The sequence below is a fragment of the Coregonus clupeaformis genome, chromosome 9, assembly GCF_020615455.1.
Source record: "Coregonus clupeaformis isolate EN_2021a chromosome 9, ASM2061545v1, whole genome shotgun sequence".
NCBI lineage: Eukaryota > Metazoa > Chordata > Actinopteri > Salmoniformes > Salmonidae > Coregonus > Coregonus clupeaformis.
Genome location: NC_059200.1, coordinates 38,904,491 through 38,929,523, shown reverse-complemented (window position 1 = coordinate 38,929,523; position 25,033 = coordinate 38,904,491). Strand labels below are relative to the sequence as shown.

Genomic DNA, 25,033 nt, shown 5'->3' with positions numbered 1-25,033 from the left:
GTGTTGACTGACATTTAATTAAAAAATATATATAATAAATATATATAACATTTATCTCTTTCCGCCTCCCCCTCTCTCACATGACTTGTGATGGTATCACATGATTTGTTCACTGAGGATACAGACAGTGCAAAGAAAATGGCTGCGTTCTTACAGTGGAGACGATTTGTATTTTTTGATAAAGAGACCGTGAAGGACGCTGGAGATAATGGGAAAAACTTCGTCCTCCCCGTTGGCATATCGGCATGTGACTCGGGCCGGGGTCACATCGTTCTTGGAGATATCCTTTCGGTGGTTTCCATGATGTAAACATAGCTTAGTTAATTTAGCTTGTCAATGCCAGCTAACAAACTTGCTACCCAGACATCCCTCTCAAGCAGTCTTGCCATTTTAAGCAAGCGAACTAATAACGTTAATGACATTGAGATTATATGCCCAAATTATGCTCCTTGGCTAACTACAAAAAATGAAATTATTATTAATGATTATGTCCAGCTAAATGGCAACATCTGAGTTGGCTAGTTTGCTAGCTAACTGATTGACGTTAGTAAGCAGCCAGGACATGAGCCTTTAGTTAGCTAAACTAGCCTTGGTGCCAGTCCGATAAATTAGTTTGAGAGGAGTGAATCAACAACTTCAGACTGGCTCCCAGGCTTTCAATGATGCAATCAACTGAATCAATGTCCCTGTTCAAATAGGGTCTTGAAAATGTCCTCCTTCCTTGAAGTAATGATTAATCTGATGTGACAACTGATGTAATGCTGTGGAAAGCTTGCTTACACCAGTCCATACTAGTCTTACGACTAAGAAGTGTACATATTTACATTGCTTGTATTCATTACTCTTCTTATTCATATGGCTAATTATATACACTACCAGTCAAAAGTTTGGACACCTACTCATTCAAGGGTTTTTCTTTATTTTTTACATTGTAGAATAATAATGAAGACATCAAAACTATGAAATAACACATGGAATCATATAGTAACCAAAAAAATGTTAAACAAATCAGAATATATGTTAAATGAGGTTCTTCAAATAGCCACCCTTTGCCTTGATGACAGCTTTGCACACTCTTGGTATTCTCTCAACCAGCTTCATGAGGTAGTCACCTGGAATGCATTTCAATTAACAGGTGTGCCTTCTTAAAATTGAATTTGTGGAATTTCTTTCCTTCCTAATGCGTTTGAGCCAATTAGTTGTGTTCTGACAAGGGGGGGTATACAGAGGATAGCCCTATTTGGTAAAAGACCAAGTCCATATTATGGCAAGAACAGCTCAAATAAGCAAAGATAAATGACAGTCCATCATTACTTTAAGAATGAAGGTCAGTCAATACGGAACATTTATTTGAAAGTTTATTCAAGTGCAGTCGCATAAACCATCAAGCGCTATGATGAAACTGGCTCTCCTGAGGACCGCCACAGGAATGGAAGACCCAGAGTTACCTCTGCTGCAGAGGATAAGTTCATTAGAGTTACCAGCCTCAGAAATTGCATCCCAAATAAATGCTTCACAGAGTTCAAGTAACAGACACATCTCAACATCAACTGTTCAGAGGAGACTGTGTGAATCAGGCCTTCATGGTTGAATTGCTGCAAAGAAACCACTACTAAAGGACACCAATAATAAGAAGAGACTTGCTTGGGCCAAGAAACACGAGCAATGGACATTAGACTGGTGGAAATGTGTCCTTTGGTCTGGAGTCCAAATTGGAGATTTTTGGTTCCAACCACCATGTCTTTGTGAGAAGCGGTGTGGATGAACGGATGATCTCTGCATGTGTATTTCCCACCGTAAAGCATGGAGGAGGAGGTGTTATGGTGTGGGGGTGCTTTGCTGGTGACACTGTATGTGATTTATTTAGAATTGAAGGCACACTTAACCAGCATGGCTACCACAGCATTCTGCAGCGATATGCTATCCCATCTGGTTTGGGCTCCACATGGCCTCCACAATCCCCCGACCTCAACCCAATTGAGATGGTTTGGGATGAGTCGGACTGCAGAGTGAAGGAAAAGCAGCCAACAAGTGCTCAGCATATGTGGGAACTCCTTCAAGACGGTTGGAAAAGCATTCCAGGTGAAGCTGGTTGAGTGAATGCCAAGAGTGTGCAAAGCTGTCATCAAGGCAAAGGGTGGCTATTTAAAGAATCGCAAATATAAAATATATTTTGATTTGTTTAACACTTTATTGGTTACTATGTGATTCCATATGTGTTATTTCATAGTTTTGATGTCTTCACTATTATTCTACAATGTAGAAAATAGTTTAAAAAATAAAGAAAAACCCTTGAATGAGTAGGTGTGTCAACTTTTGACTGGTCAAAAGTTTTGAGAATGACAAGTATTGGTCTTCACAAAGTTAGCTGCTTCAGTGTTTTTAGATATTTTTGTCAGATGTTACTGTGGTATACTGAAGTATAATTACAAGCATTCCATAAGTGTCAAAGGCTTTTATTGACAATTACATTGAGTTTATGCAAAGAGTCCATATTTGCAGTGTTGACCCTTCTTTTTCAAGACCTCTGCAATCCACCCTGGCATGCTGTCAATTAACTTCTGGGCCACATCCTGACTGATGGCAGCCCATTCTTGCATAATCAATGCTTGGAGTTTGTCAGAATTTGTGGGTTTTTGTTTGTCCACCCGCCTCTTGAGGATTGACCACAAGTTCTCAATGGGATTAAGGTCTGGGGAGTTTCCTGGCCATGGACCCAAAATGGCGATGTTTTGTTCCCCGGGCCACATAGTTATCACTTTTGCCTTATGGCAAGGTGCTCCATCATGCTGGAAAAGGCATTGTTCGTCACCAAACTGTTCTTGGATGGTTGGGAGAAGTTGCTCTCGGAGGATGTGTTGGTACCATTCTTTATTCATGGCTGTGTTCTTAGGCAAAATTGTGAGTGAGCCCACTCCCTTGGCTGAGAAGCGACCCCACACATGAATGGTCTCAGGATGCTTTACTGTTGGCATGACACAGGACTGATGGTAGCGCTCAACTTGTCTTCTCCGGACAAGCTTTTATCCGGATGCCCCAAACAATAGGAAAGGGGATTCATCAGAGAAAATGACTTTACCCCAGTCCTCAGCAGTCCAATCCCTGTACCTTTTGCAGAATATCAGTCTGTCCCTGATGTTTTTCCTGGAGAGAAGTGGCTTCCTCGCTGCCCTTCTTGACACCAGGCCATCCTCCAAAAGTCTTTGCCTCACTGTGCATGCAGATGCGCTCACACCTGCCTGCTGCCATTCCTGAGCAAGCTCTGCACTGGTGGTGCCCCGATCCCGCAGCTGAATCAACTTTAGGAGACGGTCCTGGCGCTTGCTGGACTTTCTTGGGTGCCCCGAAGCCTTCTTCACAACAATTGAACCTCTCTCCTTGAAGTTCTTGATGATCCGATAAATGGTTGATTTAGGTGCAATCTTACTAGCAGCAATATCCTTGCCTGTGAAGCCCTTTTTGTGCAAAGCAATGATGACGGCACGTGTTTCCTTGCAGGTAACCATGGTTAACAGAGGAAGAACAATGATTTCAAGCACCAACCTCCTTTTAAAGCTTCCAGTCTGTTATTCTAACTCAATCAGCATGACAGAGTGATCTCCAGCCTTGTCCTCGTCAACACGCTCACCTGTGTTAACTAGAGAATCACTGACATGATGTCAGCTGGTCCTTTTGTGGCAGGGCTGAAATGCAGTGGAAATGTCTTTTTGGGATTAAGTTCATTTTCATGGCAAAGAGGGACTTTCCAATTAATTGCAATTAATCTGATCACTCTTCATAACGTTCTGGAGTATATGCAAATTGCCATCATAAAAACTGAGGCAGCAGACTTTGTGAAAATTAATATTTGTATCATTCTTAAAACTTTTGACCGTGACTGTACATTTTGAGAGGATTCGAACAAGGCCTTGCCTTTGTAATTGTCTCCTCTATCCCTAACCATGCAAATGGCCATTTGTCTCTCCTGATCTAAAATTATGCTTCCTTGAACCAGAATAAATTACATATGGACGGTCAGATCTGGTTTTTGACACGCTCCCTGCAGTTGTCCTCCTTTCAGGCTTACAAGCTGAGAGTGACCCACCTTTACCAGCTCAAGCAGCACAGCATTTTGGTCTCAGTTGGGCAGGACGAGCAAGGAATTAACCCCCTGGTAAGAAATTTAGTAGGATGTATTTAATACTGAGTATCAAAAAACAGTATGTTAGTTCCCTTGGTTGTTATTTGTGAACTGTTATTAAAAACCCAGCTGTGTTACTGTTTCCCAGGTGAAGGTATGGAATCCAGACAAGCGTGACAGCGGGAATCCTCTGTGCACAAGAATATTCCCAGCAATTCCTGGGAACAAGCCAACAGAGGTGTCATGCCTCAGTGTACACGAGAACCTAAACTTTATGGCCATTGGTAAGTGGCATTTCTTCAGTACTACCTATGTCGGCTATAGTTTAGATTTGGTTTTGAGATTTGTGTTTGCTCCCTGTTATAAATTGATAATCCCCATGTCATTGCAGGCTTCACAGATGGCAGTGTGGTGTTGACAAAAGGTGACATCACCCGGGACAGGCACAGTAAAACCCTGACACTGCATGAGGGCACCTGTCCAGTCACGGGCCTCGCTTTCCGTCAGCAGGGCAAGGTCACTCACTTATTTGTTGCCACTTTGGAAAAAGTCCACGTAAGTCATTTGAGCTTTCCAATGTCACTCTGATAAGTGAAGTCCATAGAATCAAGTTTAAGATCAATTCAGGTTATTAATGTAAATTACAATTCAATATTTGAAAAGTGCCATATATTTTCAAGGAGGATTTGAATTGATATATTTTTAATGGCATTGACCCCAAGCCTGTCACCATACTACTTTTCCCTTGGAGCATAAGCACTAACTTGCTTCTGTTTCATTTGGTGTTGTTTCCACCCTGTGATTAGTGCTACACTTTGTCAGTGAAGGAGTACCCTAAACTGGAACTGGACACCCACGGCTGTGCGCTGCGTTGCTCTGCGCTCACAGACCCCTCCCAGGACTCCCAGTTCATTGTCGCAGGGGACGAGTGTGTGTACCTTTACCAGCCTGACGAACGGGGGCCCTGTTTCGCTTTCGACGGGCACAAGCTGCTGGCCCACTGGCACCGGGGCTACCTCCTGCTGCTCACCAGGGATACCAAGTCTCCCAACAAGTAAGAACAACTCCCTCAGATGGTGGCACAGTAGCCATTTCTATTGAACGGGTCCCCTAAGGTTAGCCAAGTGTCATTTCTTTTTTTATTGCAACAATGAAACACAACAAGTAATTTTATACTAAATCCATTCATGTTGACTGTAAGTAGAAAAAAAACCAGTAGGTTGTATTTTGGTCTAAGGCACTGCATCGCAGCTGTGCCACTAGAGATCCTGGTTTGAATCCAGGCTCTGTCGTAGCCGGCCGCGACCGGGAGACCCATGGGGCGGCACACAATTGGCCCAGCGTCGTCCAGGGTAGGGGAGGGAATGGCCGGCAGGGATGTAGCTCGGTTGGTAGAGCATGGCGTTTGCAACGCCAGGGTTGTGGGTTCGATTCCCACGGGGGGCCAGATTTTTTTTATTTAATATACACTGCTCAAAAAAATAAAGGGAACACTTAAACAACACAATGTAACTCCAAGTCAATCACACTTCTGTGAAATCAAACTGTCCATTTAGGAAGCAACACTGATTGACAATACATTTCACATGCTGTTGTGCAAATGGAATAGACAACAGGTGGAAATTATAGGCAATTAGCAAGACACCCCCAATAAAGGACTGGTTTTGCAGGTGGTGACCACAGACCACTTCTCAGTTCCTATGCTTCCTGGCTGATGTTTTGGTCACTTTTGAATGCTGGCGGTGCTTTCACTCTAGTGGTAGCATGAGACAGAGTCTACAACCCACACAAGTGGCTCAGGTAGTGCAGCTCATCCAGGATGGCACATCAATGCGAGCTGTGGCAAGAAGGTTTGCTGTGTCTGTCAGCGTAGTGTCCAGAGCATGGAGGCGCTACCAGGAGACAGGCCAGTACATCAGGAGATGTGGAGGAGGCCGTAGGAGGGCAACAACCCAGCAGCAGGACTGCTACCTCCGCCTTTGTGCAAGGAGGAGCAGGAGGAGCACTGCCAGAGCCCTGCAAAATGACCTCCAGCAGGCCACAAATGTGCATGTGTCTGCTCAAACGGTCAGAAACAGACTCCATGAGGGTGGTATGAGGGCCCGACGTCCACAGGTGGGGGTTGTGCTTACAGCCCAACACCATGCAGGACGTTTGGCATTTGCCAGAGAACACCAAGATTGGCAAATTCGCCACTGGCGCCCTGTGCTCTTCACAGATGAAAGCAGGTTCACACTGAGCACGTGACAGACGTGACAGAGTCTGGAGATGCCGTGGAGAACGTTCTGCTGCCTGCAACATCCTCCAGCATGACCGGTTTGGCGGTGGGTCAGTCATGGTGTGGGGTGGCATTTCTTTGGGGCGCCGCACAGCCCTCCATGTGCTCGCCAGAGGTAGCCTGACTGCCATTAGGTACTGAGATGACATCCTCAGACCCCTTGTGAGACCATATGCTGGTGGCCCTGGGTTCCTCCTAATGCAAGACAATGCTAGACCTCATGTGGCTAGAGTGTGTCAGCAGTTCCTGCAAGAGGAAGGCATTGATGCTATGGACTGGCCCGCCCGTTCCCCAGACCTGAATCCAATTGAGCACATCTGGGACATCATGTCTCGCTCCATCCACCAACGCCACATTGCACCACAGACTGTCCAGGAGTTGGCGGATGCTTTAGTCCAGGTCTGGGAGGAGATCCCTCAGGAGACCATCCGCCACCTCATCAGGAGCATGCCCAGGCGTTGTAGGGAGGTCATACAGGCACATGGAGGTCACACACACTACTGAGCCTCATTTTGACTTGTTTTGAGGACATTACATCAAAGTTGGATCAGCCTGTAGTGTGGTTTTCCACTTTAATTTTGAGGGTGACTCCAAATCCAGACCTCCATGGGTTGATAAATTTGATTTCCATTGATAATTTTTGTGTGATTTTGTTGTCAGCATATTCAACTATGTAAAGAAAAAAGTATTTAATAAGATTATTTCATTCATTCAGATCTAGGATGTGTTATTTTAGTGTTCCCTTTATTTTTTGGAGCAGTGTATAATAATAATAATAATAATAATAATAATAATAATAATAATACAAAAAATAATAATAATAATGTATGCACTCACTAACTGTAAGTCGCTCTGGATAAGAGCGTCTGCTAAATGACTAAAATTTAAAGATTCAACCAAACCACCCATGCATATTTTTAGGTGATAAAACTATATTAACTCCTATGACAATATATTGAATACAAGTTCTGTACTCAGGTCTGAATTTGGGAGCAGAGAGACGTCTCCTTCGGAGAAACAAATCTTGACAATCTACGACCTGGACAACAAGTTCATTGCCTACAGCGTTTCCTTTGATGACATCATCGACGTTCTTGCCGAATGGGGCTCCTTCTACATCCTAACTCGGGATGGAAAGATGTTTGTGCTGCAGGAGAAAGACACTCAGACCAAGCTAGAGGTAAGCCCAAAATACGCTGACTGACATCATATCGCCTTTTCCCCTCAAACGTATTATGTTCAACTCAGCACCGGATTGAACTGGAAACTGGAGGACGACAGGTTTCAGATCCAAGGTATCGTTTACTGCCGTTGTACCCTTGAGCAAGGCACTTAACACTTCAATCTGTCTTTAGATGCTCTTCAAGAAGAATCTGTTTGTGATGGCCATCAACCTGGCTAAGAGCCAGCACTTGGACAGTGACGGGCTGTCTGAGATCTTCAGGCAGTACGGCGACCACCTCTATGTGAAGGGGGACCATGACGGAGCCATCCAACAGTACATCCGGTACGATCTCACCCAGAGGTTGATGCATCTAACTTCGACTTCATAATACATAGTTACCGTATTTTCCGCACTATAAAATTACAGTGCGCCTTATAATCCGGAGCGCCTTATATATGGATCAATTGGTTAATTGGTTGATCCATACTGGTTGTACACGGCACTCAAGGCGCTCTGTCAAAATGTTTCAGTATGAAAAACCAATAAAAACAATTGAATAATAATGAAATGTTTCAGTACGACTGGTAAACTACAAAGCCGCACCGCTTGCAGCATTACGGCTACCGTAGTCAGTAAACACCGGTACTGTGCTTACTCACAGTCCCACACCACTTGTGTGTGTATAAAGACCCCAAAATGGTACCTTTCAAGAGACACGCTTACGACGCAGAGTTCAAGCTCAAGGCTGTCGGTCACGCAGTAGAATATGGGAATAGAGCAGCAGCGAGAGAATTCAACATTAATGAATCAATGGTACGGAAGTGGAGGAAGCAAGATGATGACCTGCACCAAGTAAAGAAGACTAAACAGAGTTTCCGAGGGAACAAAGCGAGATGGCCACAGTTAGAGGACAAACTCGAACAGTGGGTTGTTGAACAGAGAGCAGCAAGTAGAAGCGTCTCTACAGTCACTATTCGAATGAAGGCAACAGCGCTAGCACGGGACATGATCATCGATGAATTTCGAGGCGGTCCTTCTTGGTGCTTTCGTTTTATGAAAAGACGTAATCTCTCCATCCGCACACGAACTACCGTCTCGCAGCAACTGCCAAAAGATTACCAAGAAAAGCTGGTCACTTTCCGCGCATACTGCAAAAAGAAGATCACTGAAAAGAAGATCTGGCCAGAGCACATCACCAACATGGACGAGGTTCCACTCACCTTTGATATTCCCGTGAACCGCACTGTGGAGAAAACGGGGACCAGTACGGTGTCTGTACGCACCACAGGGAATGAGAAGTCATCCTTCACTGTAGTTCTCGCCTGCCAGGTTAATGGCCAGAAACTTCCACCCATGGTTATTTTCAAGAGGAAGACCTTGCCAAAAGAAAACTTTCCAGCCGGCGTCGTCATCAAAGCTAGCCCGAAGGGATGGATGGATGAGGAAAAGATGAGTGAGTGGCTGAGAGAAATTTACGTCAAGAGACCGGGTGGCTTTTTCCACACAGCTCCGTCCCTATTGATCTACGACTCAATGCGCGCCCATATCACAGATGCTGTCAAAAAACAAGTGAAGCAAACTAATTCGGAGCTTGCCGTCATTCCGGGTGGATTAACTAAAGAACTCCAGCCGCTAGATATTGGTGTCAACAGGGCGTTCAAAGCTAGACTGCGAGCTGCGTGGGAGCATTGGATGACAGAAGGCGAACACACGTTCACCAAGACGGGGAGACAGCGCCGGGCGACTTACGCCACTATCTGCCAATGGATCGTGGATGCCTGGGCTGATATATCAGTCTCAACTGTGGTCAAAGCTTTCACGAAGGCAGGAATAATCTCTGAACTGCCAGGCAACAGCAGCGACACTGACTCGGATAATGACGAGAGGGAGCCGGGCAGGTTGGATGCCGTAGTCGCCCAACTGTTCAATTCGGACACTGAAGAATTCGAGGGATTCGTGGACGGGGAATGAACTGAAAAAGTGAGCTTTACGTGTTATACGTAACTGAACAATGTTGAGTTATGCACTAACGTTTGATTTAGTGGTATCAGACTGTTTCTTTTACTACGTGTTTACTGAATCAGGGAAAAGTTCCCCTCCACATTTGGGAGAAGAGTGAGCAAGGCTTGGAGATATTGTTAATATGCACATTAACGTTTGAACAACGTTACCATGGGAGTGAACGGAGTTGTCAGAACGCTTAATAAAGTTTGACTTTATCTGACTGTTTTGTTGACATTCCCTTTAGCACAGCTCCATCTAGTGGATGCATAACGCAACCCCAGTCAAACGTTTGACTGCAGTATCTTCTATTCTATGCGCTTTATAATCCGGTGCGCCCTATATATGAAAACAGTTCTAAAATAGGCCATTCATTGAAGGTGCGCCTTATAATCCGGTGCGCCTTATAGTGCGGAAAATACGGTAATAATAATACATATATATGATTTATATACCGTTTTTGTAAACCCCAAAGACTCTTAAAGTTCATGTCATAAATGCTGATTTTACAGACAAGTAACCCTATAGAGGTGGGATTGTATAACATCAATAAGGAAATGTATAATATATATTCACTTTGTAGTGTATCTTTGGTGGCACGCAGTAAATGTGACCAGTGGTCAATTTCTATTGAAACCACTTGGTTATTGTTATAAAGTGGCACTCCAGTCTCATTTTCACCTAATTTAACACCTGATTTACTCAACAAAAGGCACATTTCAATAGGTGGTCCAGGTGTCATGACATAGCACAAAACATATTATTTTTACACTTTAGTGTATGTACTTTACTGTATTTATACCTGGGATATTGCTTTTCAACAGCAAAAGTTCAAAAATTCCCCTCCCTCCCTCAGCACAATCAAGAAGCTGGAGCCCTCTTATGTAATCCGAAAGTTTCTGGATGCTCAGCGGATCCACAACCTGACGGCCTACCTGCAGGCCCTGCACCGGCAGTCGCTGGCCAACGCCGACCACACCACCCTGCTGCTCAACTGCTACACCAAGCTCAAGGACAGCTCTAAGCTTGAAGAGTTCATCAAGGTTAACATTTAAACTGTAAACCAAGTGTTGGTCTCCAACTCTGGTCCAGGGGAGTTAACTGTGTGTGCAGGTTTTCATTCCGGGGCTTCAGATAATCATGGTCCAGACTAAAGTCTGGGAGTAGTTGAAGCAGATGTGTTAGTGATGGCCTGGAACAAAAGCATACACACATAGTAGCTCTCCAGGATCATAATCATTGCCCTGAGAAGGATTCCAGGGATTCAGAATACAATTTTGGATTAGAAAGTGATGATAGAAAACATATTACTGTATGGATATAGACAATGAATCCACAGATACTGTATGTATGACATCATGCACATAAGGTCTCAATGCTCTGACATTTCCTTTCCCCTTCGACCCCCTTCAGAGCAGCGAGAGCGAGGTCCACTTCGACGTGGAGATCGCCATCAAGGTGCTGCGGCAGGCAGGCTACCACAGTCACGCAGTCTTTCTGGCCGAGAGGCACCAGCACCACGAGTGGTACCTGAAGATCCAGCTTGAGGACCTAAAGGTGAAAGAGATTAGAAAGTAATACTGGATGTAGTAGTGTTAAGATGAGCCGTCTGGGCTAGATAAATAGACACCGGGTCCCCCCTAGCTTACATGACCTAACTGCCAGATCTCTTAATCTTGTCCCTGATAAAAATAAGATAGATGAGCTTCGAGTCCGTTTCAGGCTGTTGGACAATATTGAAATGAGCAGCAATGTCATTTGATTGTATTTAGATTACTGAGTCAAAATCTACATTAAGGATAGTTTAAACATTTGTCACTTTTAGAGTGAATAAACACATTTGACCATTGATGATTATAATTGGACAAAGAGCTTCTCCTACCCTTGGGTAAAGTCAACCCGATTTGAACGACCCTTTACTGAAATTCAAACCCCTTTGTCTCTCTTTATGTTCCATACAGAACTACCAGGAGGCTTTGCGCTACATTGGAAGACTTCCTTTCGAGCAGGCAGAGAGCAACATGAAGCGCTACGGCAAGACCCTGATGCACCACGTCCCTGATGGCACCACACTGCTTCTCAAGGGCCTGTGTACCGACTACCAGCCCAGCCGGGATGCCATGGAAAGAGACAGCCTGGACAGAGGCCCGGCGGTGGCCAAGAAGGTCAGCCGTTTAGCCGTTAGCGGTTAACCTTAAATGGCGGCCACACCTCCCGGGCAGCCGAACACAAAGTCTAGCACATTAGTCCTAGCAACACTAGTCTAGCAGCATTAGCACTTTGGACTTGAGATCCTTTCTCTAATTAAAATGGCTTTATCAATTACGTGTAATATGGTACTACTTCTAATGGTAATGATGATACAATGATGATAAAATGTATCATGGTTATAATGGTGGTAATAGTAATAGCACTACTCACTGTACTCCTCTTTATCTCCCAGGCAAATTCAGAGGAGTTCATCTCTGTGTTTGCTAATAACCCGCGGGAGCTAAGGGCCTTCCTGGAGCACATGATCGAGGTGGAGCCTTTCTCCTCTCAGGGGGTGTATGACACACTGCTAGAACTACGGCTGCAGGACTGGGCACATGAACAAGACTCTGAGGTGATAGGAACACACACACACAAGTATTTGTACAAAAAACTGCCACGTGTTTACTCAAACAACCTAAACTCACATACAATACCGGTCAAAAGTTTTAGAACACCTATTCATTCCAGGCTTTTTCTTTATTTTTACTATTTTCTACATTGAATAATAATAGTGAAGACATCAAAACTATGAAATAACACATATGGAATCATAAAATAACCAAAAAAGTGTTAATATAATTTAAATTTGAGATTATTCAAATAGCCGCCCTTTGCCTTGATGACAGATTTGCACACTCTTGGCATTCTCTCAACCAGCTTCACTTGGAATGCTTTTCCAACAGTCTTGAATGAGTCCCCACATGTTCTGAGCACTTGTTGGCTGCTTTTCCTTCACTCTGCGGTCCGGCTCATCCCAAACCATCTCAATTTAGTTGAAGTAGGGGGATTGTAGACGCCAGGTCATCTGATGCAGCACTCCATCACTCTCCTTTTTGGTAAAATAGCCCTTACACAGCCTGGAGGTGTGTTGGGTCATTGTCCTGTTGAAAAACAAATTATAGTCCCACTAAACCCAAACCAGATGTGTTGGCATATCGCTGCAGAATGCTGGTCTAGAGTCCAAATTTGAGATTTTTGGTTCCAACCGCCGTGTCTTTATGAGACGCGGTGTGGGTGAACGGATGATCTCCACATGTTTGGTTCCCACCGGGAAGCATGGAGGAGGTGTCATGGTGTGGGGGTGCTTTGCTGGTGACACTGTCAGTGATTTATTTAGAATTCAAGGCACACTTAACCAGCATGTGACTTGAATTCTAAATAAATCACTGACAGTGTCACCAGCAAAGCACCCCCACACCATGACACCTCCTCCATGCTTCCCGGTGGGAACCACACATGTGGAGATCATCCGTTCACCCACACCGTGTCTCATAAAGACACGGCGGTTGGAACCAACAAATTTCCACCGGTCTAATGTCCATTGCTCGTGTTTCTTGGCCCAAGCAAGTCTCTTCTTCTTATTGGTGTCCTTTAGTAGTGGTTTCTTTGCAGCAATTCGACCATGAAGGCCTGATTCACACAGTCTCCTCTGAACAGTTGATGTTGAGATGTGTCTGTTACTTGAACTCTGTGAAGCATTTATTTGGGCTGCAATTTCTGAGGCTGGTAACTCTAATGAACTTATCCTCTGCAGCAGAGGTAACTCTGGGTCTTCCATTCCTGTGGCGGTCCTCAGGAGTGCCAGTTTCATCATAGCGCTTGATGGTTTTTGCGACTGCACTTGAAGAAACTTTCAAAGTTCTTGACATGTTCCAGATTGACTGACCTTCATGTCTTAAGGTAATGATGGACTGTCGTTTCTCTTTGCTTATTTGAGCTGTTCTTGCCATAATATGGACTTGGTCTTTTACCAAATAGGGCTATCTTCTGTATACCCCCCCTACCTTGTCACAACACAACTGATTGGCTCAAAGGCATTAAGAAGGAAAGAAATTCCACAAATTAACTTTTAAGAAGGCACACCTGTTAATTGAAATGCATTCCAGGTGACTACCTCATGAAGCTGGTTGAGAGAATGCCAAGAGTGTGCAAAGATGTCATCAAGGCAAAGGGTGGCTATTTGAAGAATCTCAAATATAACATATATTTTGATTTGTTTAACACTTTTTTGTTCACTATATGATTCCATATGTGTTATTTCATAGTTTTGATGTCTTCACTATTATTCTACAATGAAGAAAATAGTAAAAAGAAACAAAAACCCTTGAATGAGTAGGTGTTCTAAAACTTTTGACCGGTAGTGTAGATATACAAATGTTACATATTAGATGACAAACTTGCAGCCTAAATAATTTTTTATTACATTTTCAGAATACCTTTTTGTCTGGAGTATCAAATGTTTGGTTTTGTCTGGTCTGTCTGACTGTGCGCTTTCTATTTTGTCTGGCAGAGGAAGAAGGTCCTGCAGGGGGCAGCACTGTCCTTGCTGCGGAGCGACAACACCGTATTTGACAAGGCCCTCGTCCTGTGCCAGATGCACAACTTCAAAGAAGGGGTCCTGTACCTCTATGAGAAGGGCAAGCTGTGAGTATTCCTGTCTCTAAACTTCTCCAGTCAGAAACACATGAGCCCAATTCCAATATTTCTACTTCTCCCTGAGTGTGTACTCGTTCACTCCCCCTAGTGGATTTAAAACCGTGGGGTTGATGTAGCCTGAGTGTCTTCCATTTAACATCCAGATCCAATGCTTTTAAAGTCCATGAGGGAGAGTGAACAAGTACCCAATTGTCATACTTGAGTAAAGTAAAGATACCTTTAATAGAAAATGACTCAAGTAAAAGTGAAAGTCACCCAGTAAAATACTACTTGAGTAAAAGTCTAAAAGTATTTGGTTTGAAATGTTAAGTATCAAAAGTAAATGTAATTGCTAAAATATACTTACGTTTTCAAAAGTAAAATTATAAATCATTTCAAAATCCTTATATTAAGCAAACCAGACGCCATCATTTCCTGTCCTGCTAAGTATTCAAAATGTAATGAGTACTTTTGGGTGTCAGGGAAAATGTATGGAGTAAAAAGTACATTCTTTTCTATAGGAATGTAGTGAAGGAAAAGTTGTCAAAAATAGTAAAGTACAGATAGCCAAAAAAATTACTTAAGTAGTACTTTAAAGTATTTTTACTTAAGTACTTTACACCACTGGACTTTGGAGACTTCATTGGTATGTACTGATTTAGTCAATTATGTAATTTGAATGATATTGTTGATGATGTCCCTCTCTCTAGGTACCAGCAGATTATGCACTACCACATGCAGAATGAGGAGTACGGCAAAGTGGTGGAGGCCTGCAAGCGCTACGGCGACCAGGAAGTGTGCTTGTGGGAGCAGGCGCTGGGATACTTTGCCCGCAAAGAGGAGGACTGCAAGGCCTACATCAGCCAAGTCCTGCAGCACATCGACCAGAACAACCTGATGCCTCCCCTATTGGGTGAGCGTGAGCCAGTGGCTATATTTGCGGTTTTTCTCTGTATTTCTCCATCCCTGTAGATGAAGACTCTGGGGCTTTCTGTAGGGATTTGCCTACTTGTCACTGCCTGAATTATATCAGACTTCACTAGGGCTGTTGCGGTGACTGTATTACCGCCACACCGGCGGTCACAAGTCATGAAGGCAGTCAAATTCCACATGACCGTTTAGTCACGGTAATTAGGCTTCTCCAAGCTCCGATGCTGCTCATGGTCATTAGTAGCCTACCAAACTTGCTAACTTCCTGGTACTCAGCACTCTATTGTCCCTCTAATCACTCTGACATCAATGCAAATGTATTCGAAAATCGAATCAAAAACTTCATGAGAGCCCATGAGCTCATGTTGCACAACATTTCTATAGGCTATGCAATTGCGTGAGAATACAGAGTGATGGCCTCCACTTTCTATAGGCTAGGCCTACTATATTTATTTCTCAACTTTCCTAATATTAAGCTTCTCTCCTGAGTGGGGCAGTGTCCTCCTGAGTGGCGCAGTGGTCTAAGGCACTGCATCGCAGTGCTAGCTGTGCCACTAGAGCTCCTGGTTCGAATCCAGGCTCTGTCGTAGCCGGCCGCGACCGGGAGACCCATGGGGCGGCGCACAATTGGCCCAGCGTTGTCCAGGGTAGGGGAGGGAATGGCCGGCAGGGATGTAGCTCAGTTGGTAGAGCATGGCATTTGCAACGCCAGGGTTGTGGGTTCGATTCCAGTATAAAAAATAAAAATGTATGCACTCACTAACTGTAAGTCGCTCTGGATAAGAGCGTCTGCTAAATGACTTAAATGTAAATGAGTATAGCCTACCTGGCTGGCATGAAAATGAATCACAGGAAAAGTGTCCTCCATCTGCTATTTAAGTGCATAGATGACATGTATTTGTTCCAGCTGCCCCTGTTTCGATACAGGTTCATGATAATGGTCCGTTCTAAAGGAAAACAAATTTCACACATATATGATTTAGTATATTTAAAGACAAGATTAAATCAAGAATAGTCTGATGGGTGACAATATTAGCCTATCACTTGTGAATTATATATCATCTCTTGTGAATGATGGGCAGCATAAGAAAGCCTTTATTTTGGCGACTTTTTCGAATCATAGTTGCACACCTCACGTAGCCAAGCCCATAGGCCTATATGTTTTGATAAGGTTTGTATCACAACTAAAGTGGCCCAACATTTTCTTAAAATTAAGCACATTCATCCGATTTACACAGGGTTTAGAGCCTAACTGCCATACATAAGCAGCGCATAAGTTTCAAGTTTGGGGAAGATAATTTTCACCATAAAAATGCACCTTTATAATAAAAGCATTAAATGCATAATCGCATTTGCGATCACTTTTGATAATGGTGTTTTCCCGCTAATGGAACATTCCCGCTTATAGCTTAATGCGATGTGCGCATTGCTGTGCTTATAATGTGAAGAAATAGCCTAATAGTTTATCAACATTTTAAGCTAAATGTTCTGATCTGTTGCGTCAGCCACATTGCATATATATATATTTTTAATGCTAGTGGTTGTATTAATTTGCATCCCACAACTGTCCCAGACTATGTTTGGAATATTTATTTCTGGCACAGAATAGAATAGGTCGACTTTTGTAATATGGGGGATAGTAGATTGACATAGGCGAGTGCTTTTGCTGTTCGTTAGGCCTACTCATCTTGTTGGCTGACGAAAAGTAAATGTGGACAGTTCTTCCAATATCTTCAATATGCACCTCGGAATTGGATAAGGACACGCGAAGTTGAATCCCCGATGTCTGCTGTCTTCACTTGTAGCCTGTGAGAAAGACCTGATCACGTGATGGAGAGTGCGCAGCACTCAGTCAGTGCTTCAGAGCGCGCACTCAGGGAGAAGGGCACAACAAGGCATGGAGTACCGATTTCTTTGTTAACCGCTCAACACAGAATAGCCGCATGTGCGCACTCCCTCAAATTGTTTGGAGAAAATATTTATATTTTATTCTGCTGTGTTCAATTGTATTCTTCATACTATAAAATAATGCCACGGAATTCTAAGCAAATCTTGTCTGCTAAATGAACTAGTGTAGCCCATAGCCATATGGCATAGCCACACCAGGACCTAACATAAGGACAACTCAGAGTATGCTGTTCTGTTCTTCTGAAATAGACTACATTTTCTTCATCTCATGCTTCTTTAGACCTGTCTAAAATAAATAATGGATTTATTGTGAAGGTGTAGGCTATATTACATGGATTTATTAGACTTTTTTAAATGTAGATGTCAGCATCAGTGTCTTGTAGGCTATGTGTGGAAGCCAGGAGATGCTAAATGTGTTTATGTTAAGTAACGGTCAATTACCGTGAGACCAACTGTTATTTGCTTGACAATCACCGGCTGACAAAATGTCGTGACCGCCAAAGCCCTAGACCTCACCAACTTAAAATAAACTCAAACGTTCTTTGCAGTCTTTTGCCTCCACTTCCTTCCTGTCATTGAATGTCTCACTGGCTAGTGTTCAGTTCTATTTTGACGTCACACGCGCACATCCATGATAAACTTGCCAGTTGTTGGGTTAAGTGAAACTACAGTGCCTTCAGAAAGCATTCACACCCCTTGACTTTTTCCACATTTTGTTGTTAAAGCCTGAATTGAAAATTGATTAAATGTAGATTTTTTTTTGTCACTGGCCTACATACAATACCCGATTTAATGTCAAAGTGGAATACTTTTTTAAAACTAATTAATAAAAATTGAAAGCTGAAGTGTCTTGAGTCGATAAGTATTCAACCCCTTTGTTATGGCAAGCCTAAATAAAAGTCACAAGTTGCATGTACTAACTCTGTGTGCAATAATAGTGTTTATTATGATTTTTGAATGACTACCTTATCTCTGTACCCCATACATACAATTATCTGTAAGGTCCCTCAGTCGAGCAGTGAATTTCAAACACAGATTTAACCAGGGAGGTTTTCCAATGCCTTACAAAGAAGGGCACCTATTGGTAGATGGGTAAAAAAAAGAAAAAAGGAGACTTCGAATATCCCTTTTAACTTATTAGTTTAACTTTGGATGGTGTATCAATACAGGCGGCCTTCCTAACTCAGTTGCCGGAGAGGAAGGAAACCGCTCAGGGATTTTACCATGAGGCCATTGGTGACTTTAAAACAGTTAGAGTTTAATGGCCATGATAGAAAACTGAAGATGGATCAACAACATTGAAGTTACTCCACAAAACTAACCTAATTGACAGTGAGAAGAAGGAAGCCTGTACAGAATAAAAATATTCCAAAATATGCATCCTGTTTGCAACAAGGCACTAAAGTAATACTGCTAAAAATGTGGCAAAGCAATTAACAAAAATCTATTTAATCCATTTTGAGTTCAGGCTGTAACACAACCAAATGTGGAATAAGTCTTTGGGGTATGAATTCTTTCTGAAGGCACTGTATATGCTCATAAGAAAAGTACTTGGAGCATTATAGCAGAGCATGGGATAATTTTATTGGGCACTGTTGCTAAGTTGTGTGTGTGTGTGTATGCATGTCTATGCACGTGTTGGTCCACAGTGGTGCAGACGCTGGCACACAACTCCACGGCCACGCTGTCGGTCATCAAGGACTACCTGATCAACAAGCTGCAGAGGGAGAGCCAGCAGATCGAGGACGACGAGCGCAAGATCCGCCAGTACCGTGAGGAAACGGCCCACCTCCGCGCCGAGATCCAGGAACTCAGAAGCAGGTGAGGGACAGGACAATCTGAGCCAAAGTCCAGTCCTAAAACAACCCCTATCCCCTAGAGCTGGGTCCTGTTCACAAGTGTGAGTTTCCTCCATGTTCCATCCATCTATCCAGTTATTTTGGCATCTATAAGGGGTGAGAAGTGTCTAAGAAACACAAACACAATCTGTTTGTTTGATGGCTGCCCTTAGATTTAAATTGGACTGAATTCATAATTACATTTACATTTACATTTTAGTCATTTAGCAGACGCTCTTATCCAGAGCGACTTACAGTTAGTGAATACATATATATATATTTTTTATACTGGCCCCCCGTGGGAATCGAACCCACAACCCTGGCGTTGCAAACGCCATGCTCTATCAACTGAGCTACATCCCTGCCGGCCATTCCCTCCCCTACCCTGGACGACGCTGGGCCAATTGTGCGCCACCCATGAGTCTCCCGGTCGCGGCCGGCTGCGACAGAGCCTGGATTCGAACCAGGATCTCTAGTGGCACAGTTAGCACTGCGATGCAGTGCCTTAGACCACTGCGCCACTCGGGAGACATATAATAATTTTTTTGTACTGTACAGGGCTCCACATTAACGCTTGTCCGCTTGCCCGGGGCAAGAAACATTTTTTTGGGGCAAGCAGATAGATAGTAAAAAAAAACAACACTCAAAAATCACAATGACAAACAATTAGGTTACTACGATCACATTTGGGTCAAAGTGTCCTCCAGATGCGATGTGTTGCGCACTGTCCTCCCAATCTCTGCAGAGTGCATCGGAGTATAATTATTGTAGACCTGCATTGACCGGCACGAGCAGTCTTTTTTTGTTGTTGACCAAAGTGAGTTGATATTCATTGCTAGTTAGTGAGTTATTTGCCCAGTTGTTGCCCATTTTTGGTCAACACAGAAAATCCTGGAAAAGACATGGTGTATGCATCACCTGAGTGTGTGCCAGTGCGAGTGGGCCGTTGCCAGAGGAGAAAGAGATATTGCAGCAGCAGGTAAAATATTGGTATACAACAGACTAACTAGATAACCAGCCAAACTACAAAATATGCTTTACATTTTCGCTATTTAGCTATTTGCATATATTAATGTAATTGTCATGTCCGGTGTCCTAAAAATCTTTCCACCGGCACTAGTGTATAACTACAAATGGCCGACACGCAGTTGATACGGGTGCACAGTTGATGAAACCAATGCTGCATACTCCGGTTGTAAAACCATCTCTCAAGCTCTCACAGTTGGATGTTGAAAAATAGTTCTGACACTGTTGGAAAGCAGGCATTCTCCTCTATTCAATATGGGCCATTTACTTCGGACAAAAATATAGAATAGCCTAATTGGCCTCCCGAGTGGCGCAGCGGTCTAAGGCACTGCATCGCAGTGCTTGAGGTGTCACTACAGCCCTGGGTTCGATCCCAGGCTGTGTCACAGCCGGCTGTGACCGGGAGACCCATGAGGCGGCGCACAATTGGCCCAGCGTCGTTAGGGGAGGGTTTAGCCGGCCAGGATTTCTTTGTCCCATCACGCTCTACCGACTCCTTGTGGCGGGCGGGGCGCCTGCAAGCTGACTTCGGTCGCCAGTTGGACGGTGTTTCCTCTGGTGCGTCTGGCTTCTGGGTAAACGAGCAGTGTGTTAAGAAGCAGTGCGGCTTGGCAGGGTTGTGTTTCGGAGGACGCATGGCTCTCGACCTTCGCCTCTGCCGAGTCCGTAGGGGAGTTGCAGCGATGGACAAGACAATTGGATATCACGAAATTGGGGAGAAAAAGGGGTAAAAAAGTACATAAAAAATCAAATTAAAGCCTCATTGACAAGAAACTCCTATGCTGTCAAGGTCTCCATTGAAAACGTTATATTCTAGCCTTATAAATATACTGAACAAAAATATAAATATAAATGCAACATGCAACAATTTCAACGATTTTACTGAGTTACAGTACATATAAAAATGTATGCACTCACTAACTGTAAGTCGCTCTGGATAAGAGCGTCTGCTAAATGACTAAAATGTAAATGTAAATATAAGAAAATCAGTCGATTTGAAATACATTAATTAGGCCCTAATCTGTGGATTTCACATGACTGGGCAGGGGCGCAGCCATTGATGGACATGGGAGGGCATATGCCCATCCACTGGGGAGCCAGACACAGCCAATCAGAATGAGTTTTTCCCCACAAAAGGGCTTTATTACAGACAGAAATGCTTCTCAGTTTCATCAGCTGTCCGGGTGGCTGGTCTCAGATGATCCCGCAGGTGAAGAAGCTAGATGTGGAGGTTCTGGGCTGGCGTTGTTACACGTGGTCTGCGGTTGTGAGGCCGGTTGGACATACTGCCAAATTCTCTAAAACGACGGAGGCGGCTTATGGTAGAGAAATGAACATTCAATTCTCTGGCAACAGCTCTGGTGGACATTCCTGCAGTCAGCATGCCAATTGTGCACTCCCTCAACATGAGACGTCTGTGGCATTGTGTTGTGTGACAATACTGCACATTTTAGTGGCCTTTTATTGTCCCCAGCACAAGGTGCACCTTTTTATTGATCATGCTGTTTAATCAGCTTCTTGATATGCCACATCTGTCAGGTGGATGGATTATCTTGGCAAAGGAGAAATGCTCACTAATAGGGATGTAAACAAATTTGTGCACAATTTGAGAGAAATAAGCTTTTTGTGCGTGTGGAACATTTCTGAGATCTTTTATTTCAGCTCATGGAACATGGGACCAACACTTTACATGTTGCGTTCATATTTTTGTTCAGTATAGATAAAAATGTCTTAGTTAGCTACCTTGCTTTGAAGTTGCCCACCTTAGCCATTTGATCCCTGGTTCATTAAATGAGGGAATTGTTTTATAAAGACAAACAGTATTTGGTTGTAATTGTAATGTTGCAGGGTGGCCAACAATCCTCCAGGGAAGTCCAGGAGAGCTACTGGGTGTGCAGGCTTTTGCTTCAGCCCTGCAGGGTTGGATCAAAATCCTGCACACCCAGTAGTGCTCCAGATGGGGGGTTATATACAGTAGCCTATCAGTGCAGTATTTTACTTTATGTGGGGTTAAGTGCCTTGCTCAAGGCCACACCGGCAGGCGATATAATACATGGGATCAGAGACCAGTAGCCTTCTATTGTCAATACCAGTGATAATTATGATTTTTATTTTGTGAAGTGGTTCCTTGCATCATACAACACAATTTTGTCACCTTTTTGGCCGATGGTCTTACAGACCTTTTCTTGGGGGGACAAGTGACTTGAGCTTTCGGACAAGTAAAAAATCTGTCCTACTTGTCCAAAGGACAAGAGGCAAAAAAATGTAATGTCAAGCCCTGTATTTTGAGTGCTCGATTTGACCGCACGAAGACCATTAATTGAAACTGTACTGATTTTGATGTTTTTTCTTGTTTCTCTCTGTCCTTCTTTTCTCACTCACTCACAGCGCAAAGATTTTCCAGAAGACCAAGTGCAGCATGTGCAACAGCCCCCTCGAGCTGCCCTCTGTTCACTTCCTGTGCAGTCACTCCTTCCACCAGCACTGCTTTGAGAGCTACGCCGAGAGTGAGGCCGAGTGTCCCACCTGCACACCGGAAAACCGCAAGGTCATGGACATGCTGCGTGCCCAGGACCAGAAACGAGATCTGCACGACCACTTCACCAGACAGGTGAAACACACACAGACAGCCCTAGTCACTTCACGTTCTTCTTTTGTTTGTTGTGTGTTTTATCTTTTGTGGTAACTGCTGAGGGGGCTGACTAAAGTGTAAATACCCTCTTTGCTTGCCTTTCTCTCCCTCGCTCTCTCTTTTGTGTTCAAGTATGTTTTATTGGCACATGACTTGAAACTACAACAACATTTTGTATACTATAGTAGTCAAAAGTCATTCAATAAGACGTAGTAATAGTGCAACACTTAATCTATCATGTCCAAAGATCAATATAAACTTCACTAGTATAAGAGAAAAGATCTCCATCTTTTTTTCAGAACTGATGTGTAGGCTATCACTTCTCTATCCTGGCTCACTTATTTCTATGCATTTCAGCTGCGCTGCTCCAATGACGGTTTTTCCGTGGTGGCAGACTACTTTGGCCGTGGGGTGTTCAACAAGCTGACCCTGGTCACTGACCCCCCGGGCAGCAAGGTGGGGGCGGGAAGCCTGGAGGCAGACCTGCAGAGGGACCTACTCATCCACACCAAGAGGAACACTTGAGGGCCATAGGGCACAATGGACACAACGGCTTGCAACCCTACACTATTACCCTTTTCACACTATCATGCTGACCCAAACTGGGCTGGCTCGGATAGTTTCTTTTCAGATTGTCCTTTTTAGCACGTTTGGTTTGTTTGGCTCGGCTTGGTTCAACTCAGTTGTGTGAAAAGCCCTTAGGTTCTGTGTTGTGCTGTCTGCTGCTCAAGCTAAAAAGTAACTACTATACCCAGTTGCAGAGCAGCAGACCCTCTTCTGTTCAATGGGGACCCTGACCCATAGTGCTTTGTTCTATAGTTCAGGATGCCACACAATATTTAGTCAAGATGAATCAGTCAGGCTCCTGTCGCAACACCAGTAAGAGATGTGTTGCTAGGTTCTGTTTCTATGTGTGATCATGTTCTGATGCATGTTACTTAACACGTCTGTGCATCTGGGTTGTGTTTATTAGGTGAAATAACGGAAAACGTTTTTGCAACGGGCAATGAATGTGATCATTTCTTATTGTACAGGTAGTCCCTGTTTTCTTCCATTTGGCACCTAATAAACACAACCCTGGTCCAAGCACAGAGGTTCAGAAGAATGTAAGGTAGTTGGATGGATTATGTTTTATGCACTTGATTTATGTGTATTGTATGTCTTTGAGCACTCTGTTGTAATTAGCAAACTTAACGAAGTTAGAATTTGTATTTTATAAAAGAAGACTAACTCTTGACATAAAGAAATGTGGCTTATTGATGCATACTGGGAGTGCACAGACAGTTGCATTTTATTCCTTGTTGTGCCTTCTCCAAATGCGGTGTGCATGTATTTTTCTGTATGGGATGTGTCATGTTTGGGTTTTATACCATGGCATTGTTGAATACTCGTTTCTGATTGGCTTGAAGGGCATTCTAGAGCGTGCATTATTTCCCTATAAAGCACGGTATATCAGCACGGTAGAATTCAATGGCTATAGTTCATTCTTACATGTTTTGTATGAGCTGCTTTTGAAACCAAAAGTAGAATTGAAAACATTGGCATTGTTGAATTTGATTTTCATAATAGCAAGCTAGGACTGATGGTTTGGTTAGCGAAACTAGCAAGTCTGTGTGCTTGGTTACCATGGCAACTACTGTGGCTATCTAGTAAACTTGCTAGGTACTTCAGTGGACGTTGAACACATTTCTACCAACACATTTCTAGTGGCAAACGTGTTCAATTATAGCCACGGTTTAAATGGGATAATCAACGAGGGGCTATGCGGTCTCTGGAAAATAATGCAACTCCATGGACGGTCAGTTCCACTCAGCTAGTGCATAGTGGAACATACCTTCCACATCGTTCATTATTTTCCAGAGAACGCATAGCCCCTCGTTGATTATCCCTTACTTATAGAAATGTAGTCCATCTCACACTTAAAGTCTGAATTTGGCTACCCCCAAACATCATTATTAATGTCTTTAATACACTTCTCTTCAAGGTGATGGCCAGAAATGTGCATGTTGTGGCTAGTGAGACATTTTGCCTAGATAGTGTGCAATCAACCTGTGATTCTGTAATGTCTTCGTATCAATCCATTTATGTTGTATATAGATTTGACCTGCACATTACCTGAATAATTAATGAACTAGCTACATGTAATATGCTTAGAATTCTAGATCACATAAATGATCTTGTTGAAATTTTTTTGTGCTTATCTAAATAAATGTGCACAGATATTCAAGTCAATGGTCTGTGTAATCATTGTGTGACTGTTTTATATACAAGTTATGGTACAGCTCAGTGGAGTTTGCTGAGAGAAGGATGGCTCATAATAATGGCTGGAATGGAGGGTATGGAATGGCATCAAACACATGGAAACCATGTGTTTGATGTATTTCATACCATTCCACTCATACTGCTCCAGCCATTATCAGGAGCCCGTCCTCCCCAATTAAGGTGCCACCAACCTCCTGTGGTACAG

General features: G+C 43.5%; 1 protein-coding gene across 1 annotated transcript; it reads left to right on the top strand.

Annotated features, from left to right (window-relative positions):
* The first annotated feature begins 120 nt into the window (after positions 1–120).
* On the top strand, positions 121–24,793 carry LOC121573963 (vacuolar protein sorting-associated protein 11 homolog). Its single transcript, XM_041886385.2, has 16 exons — positions 121–280; positions 4,005–4,153; positions 4,269–4,404; positions 4,512–4,675; positions 4,927–5,174; positions 7,377–7,578; positions 7,754–7,905; positions 10,421–10,607; positions 10,978–11,121; positions 11,526–11,729; positions 12,008–12,169; positions 14,108–14,241; positions 14,943–15,145; positions 18,720–18,891; positions 22,323–22,545; positions 22,924–24,793. Exons 1-16 carry the CDS (start codon positions 139–141, stop codon positions 23,089–23,091), a joined length of 2,790 nt encoding a protein of 929 aa, XP_041742319.2. The 5' UTR covers positions 121–138; the 3' UTR covers positions 23,092–24,793.
* Positions 24,794–25,033: the final 240 nt, after the last annotated feature.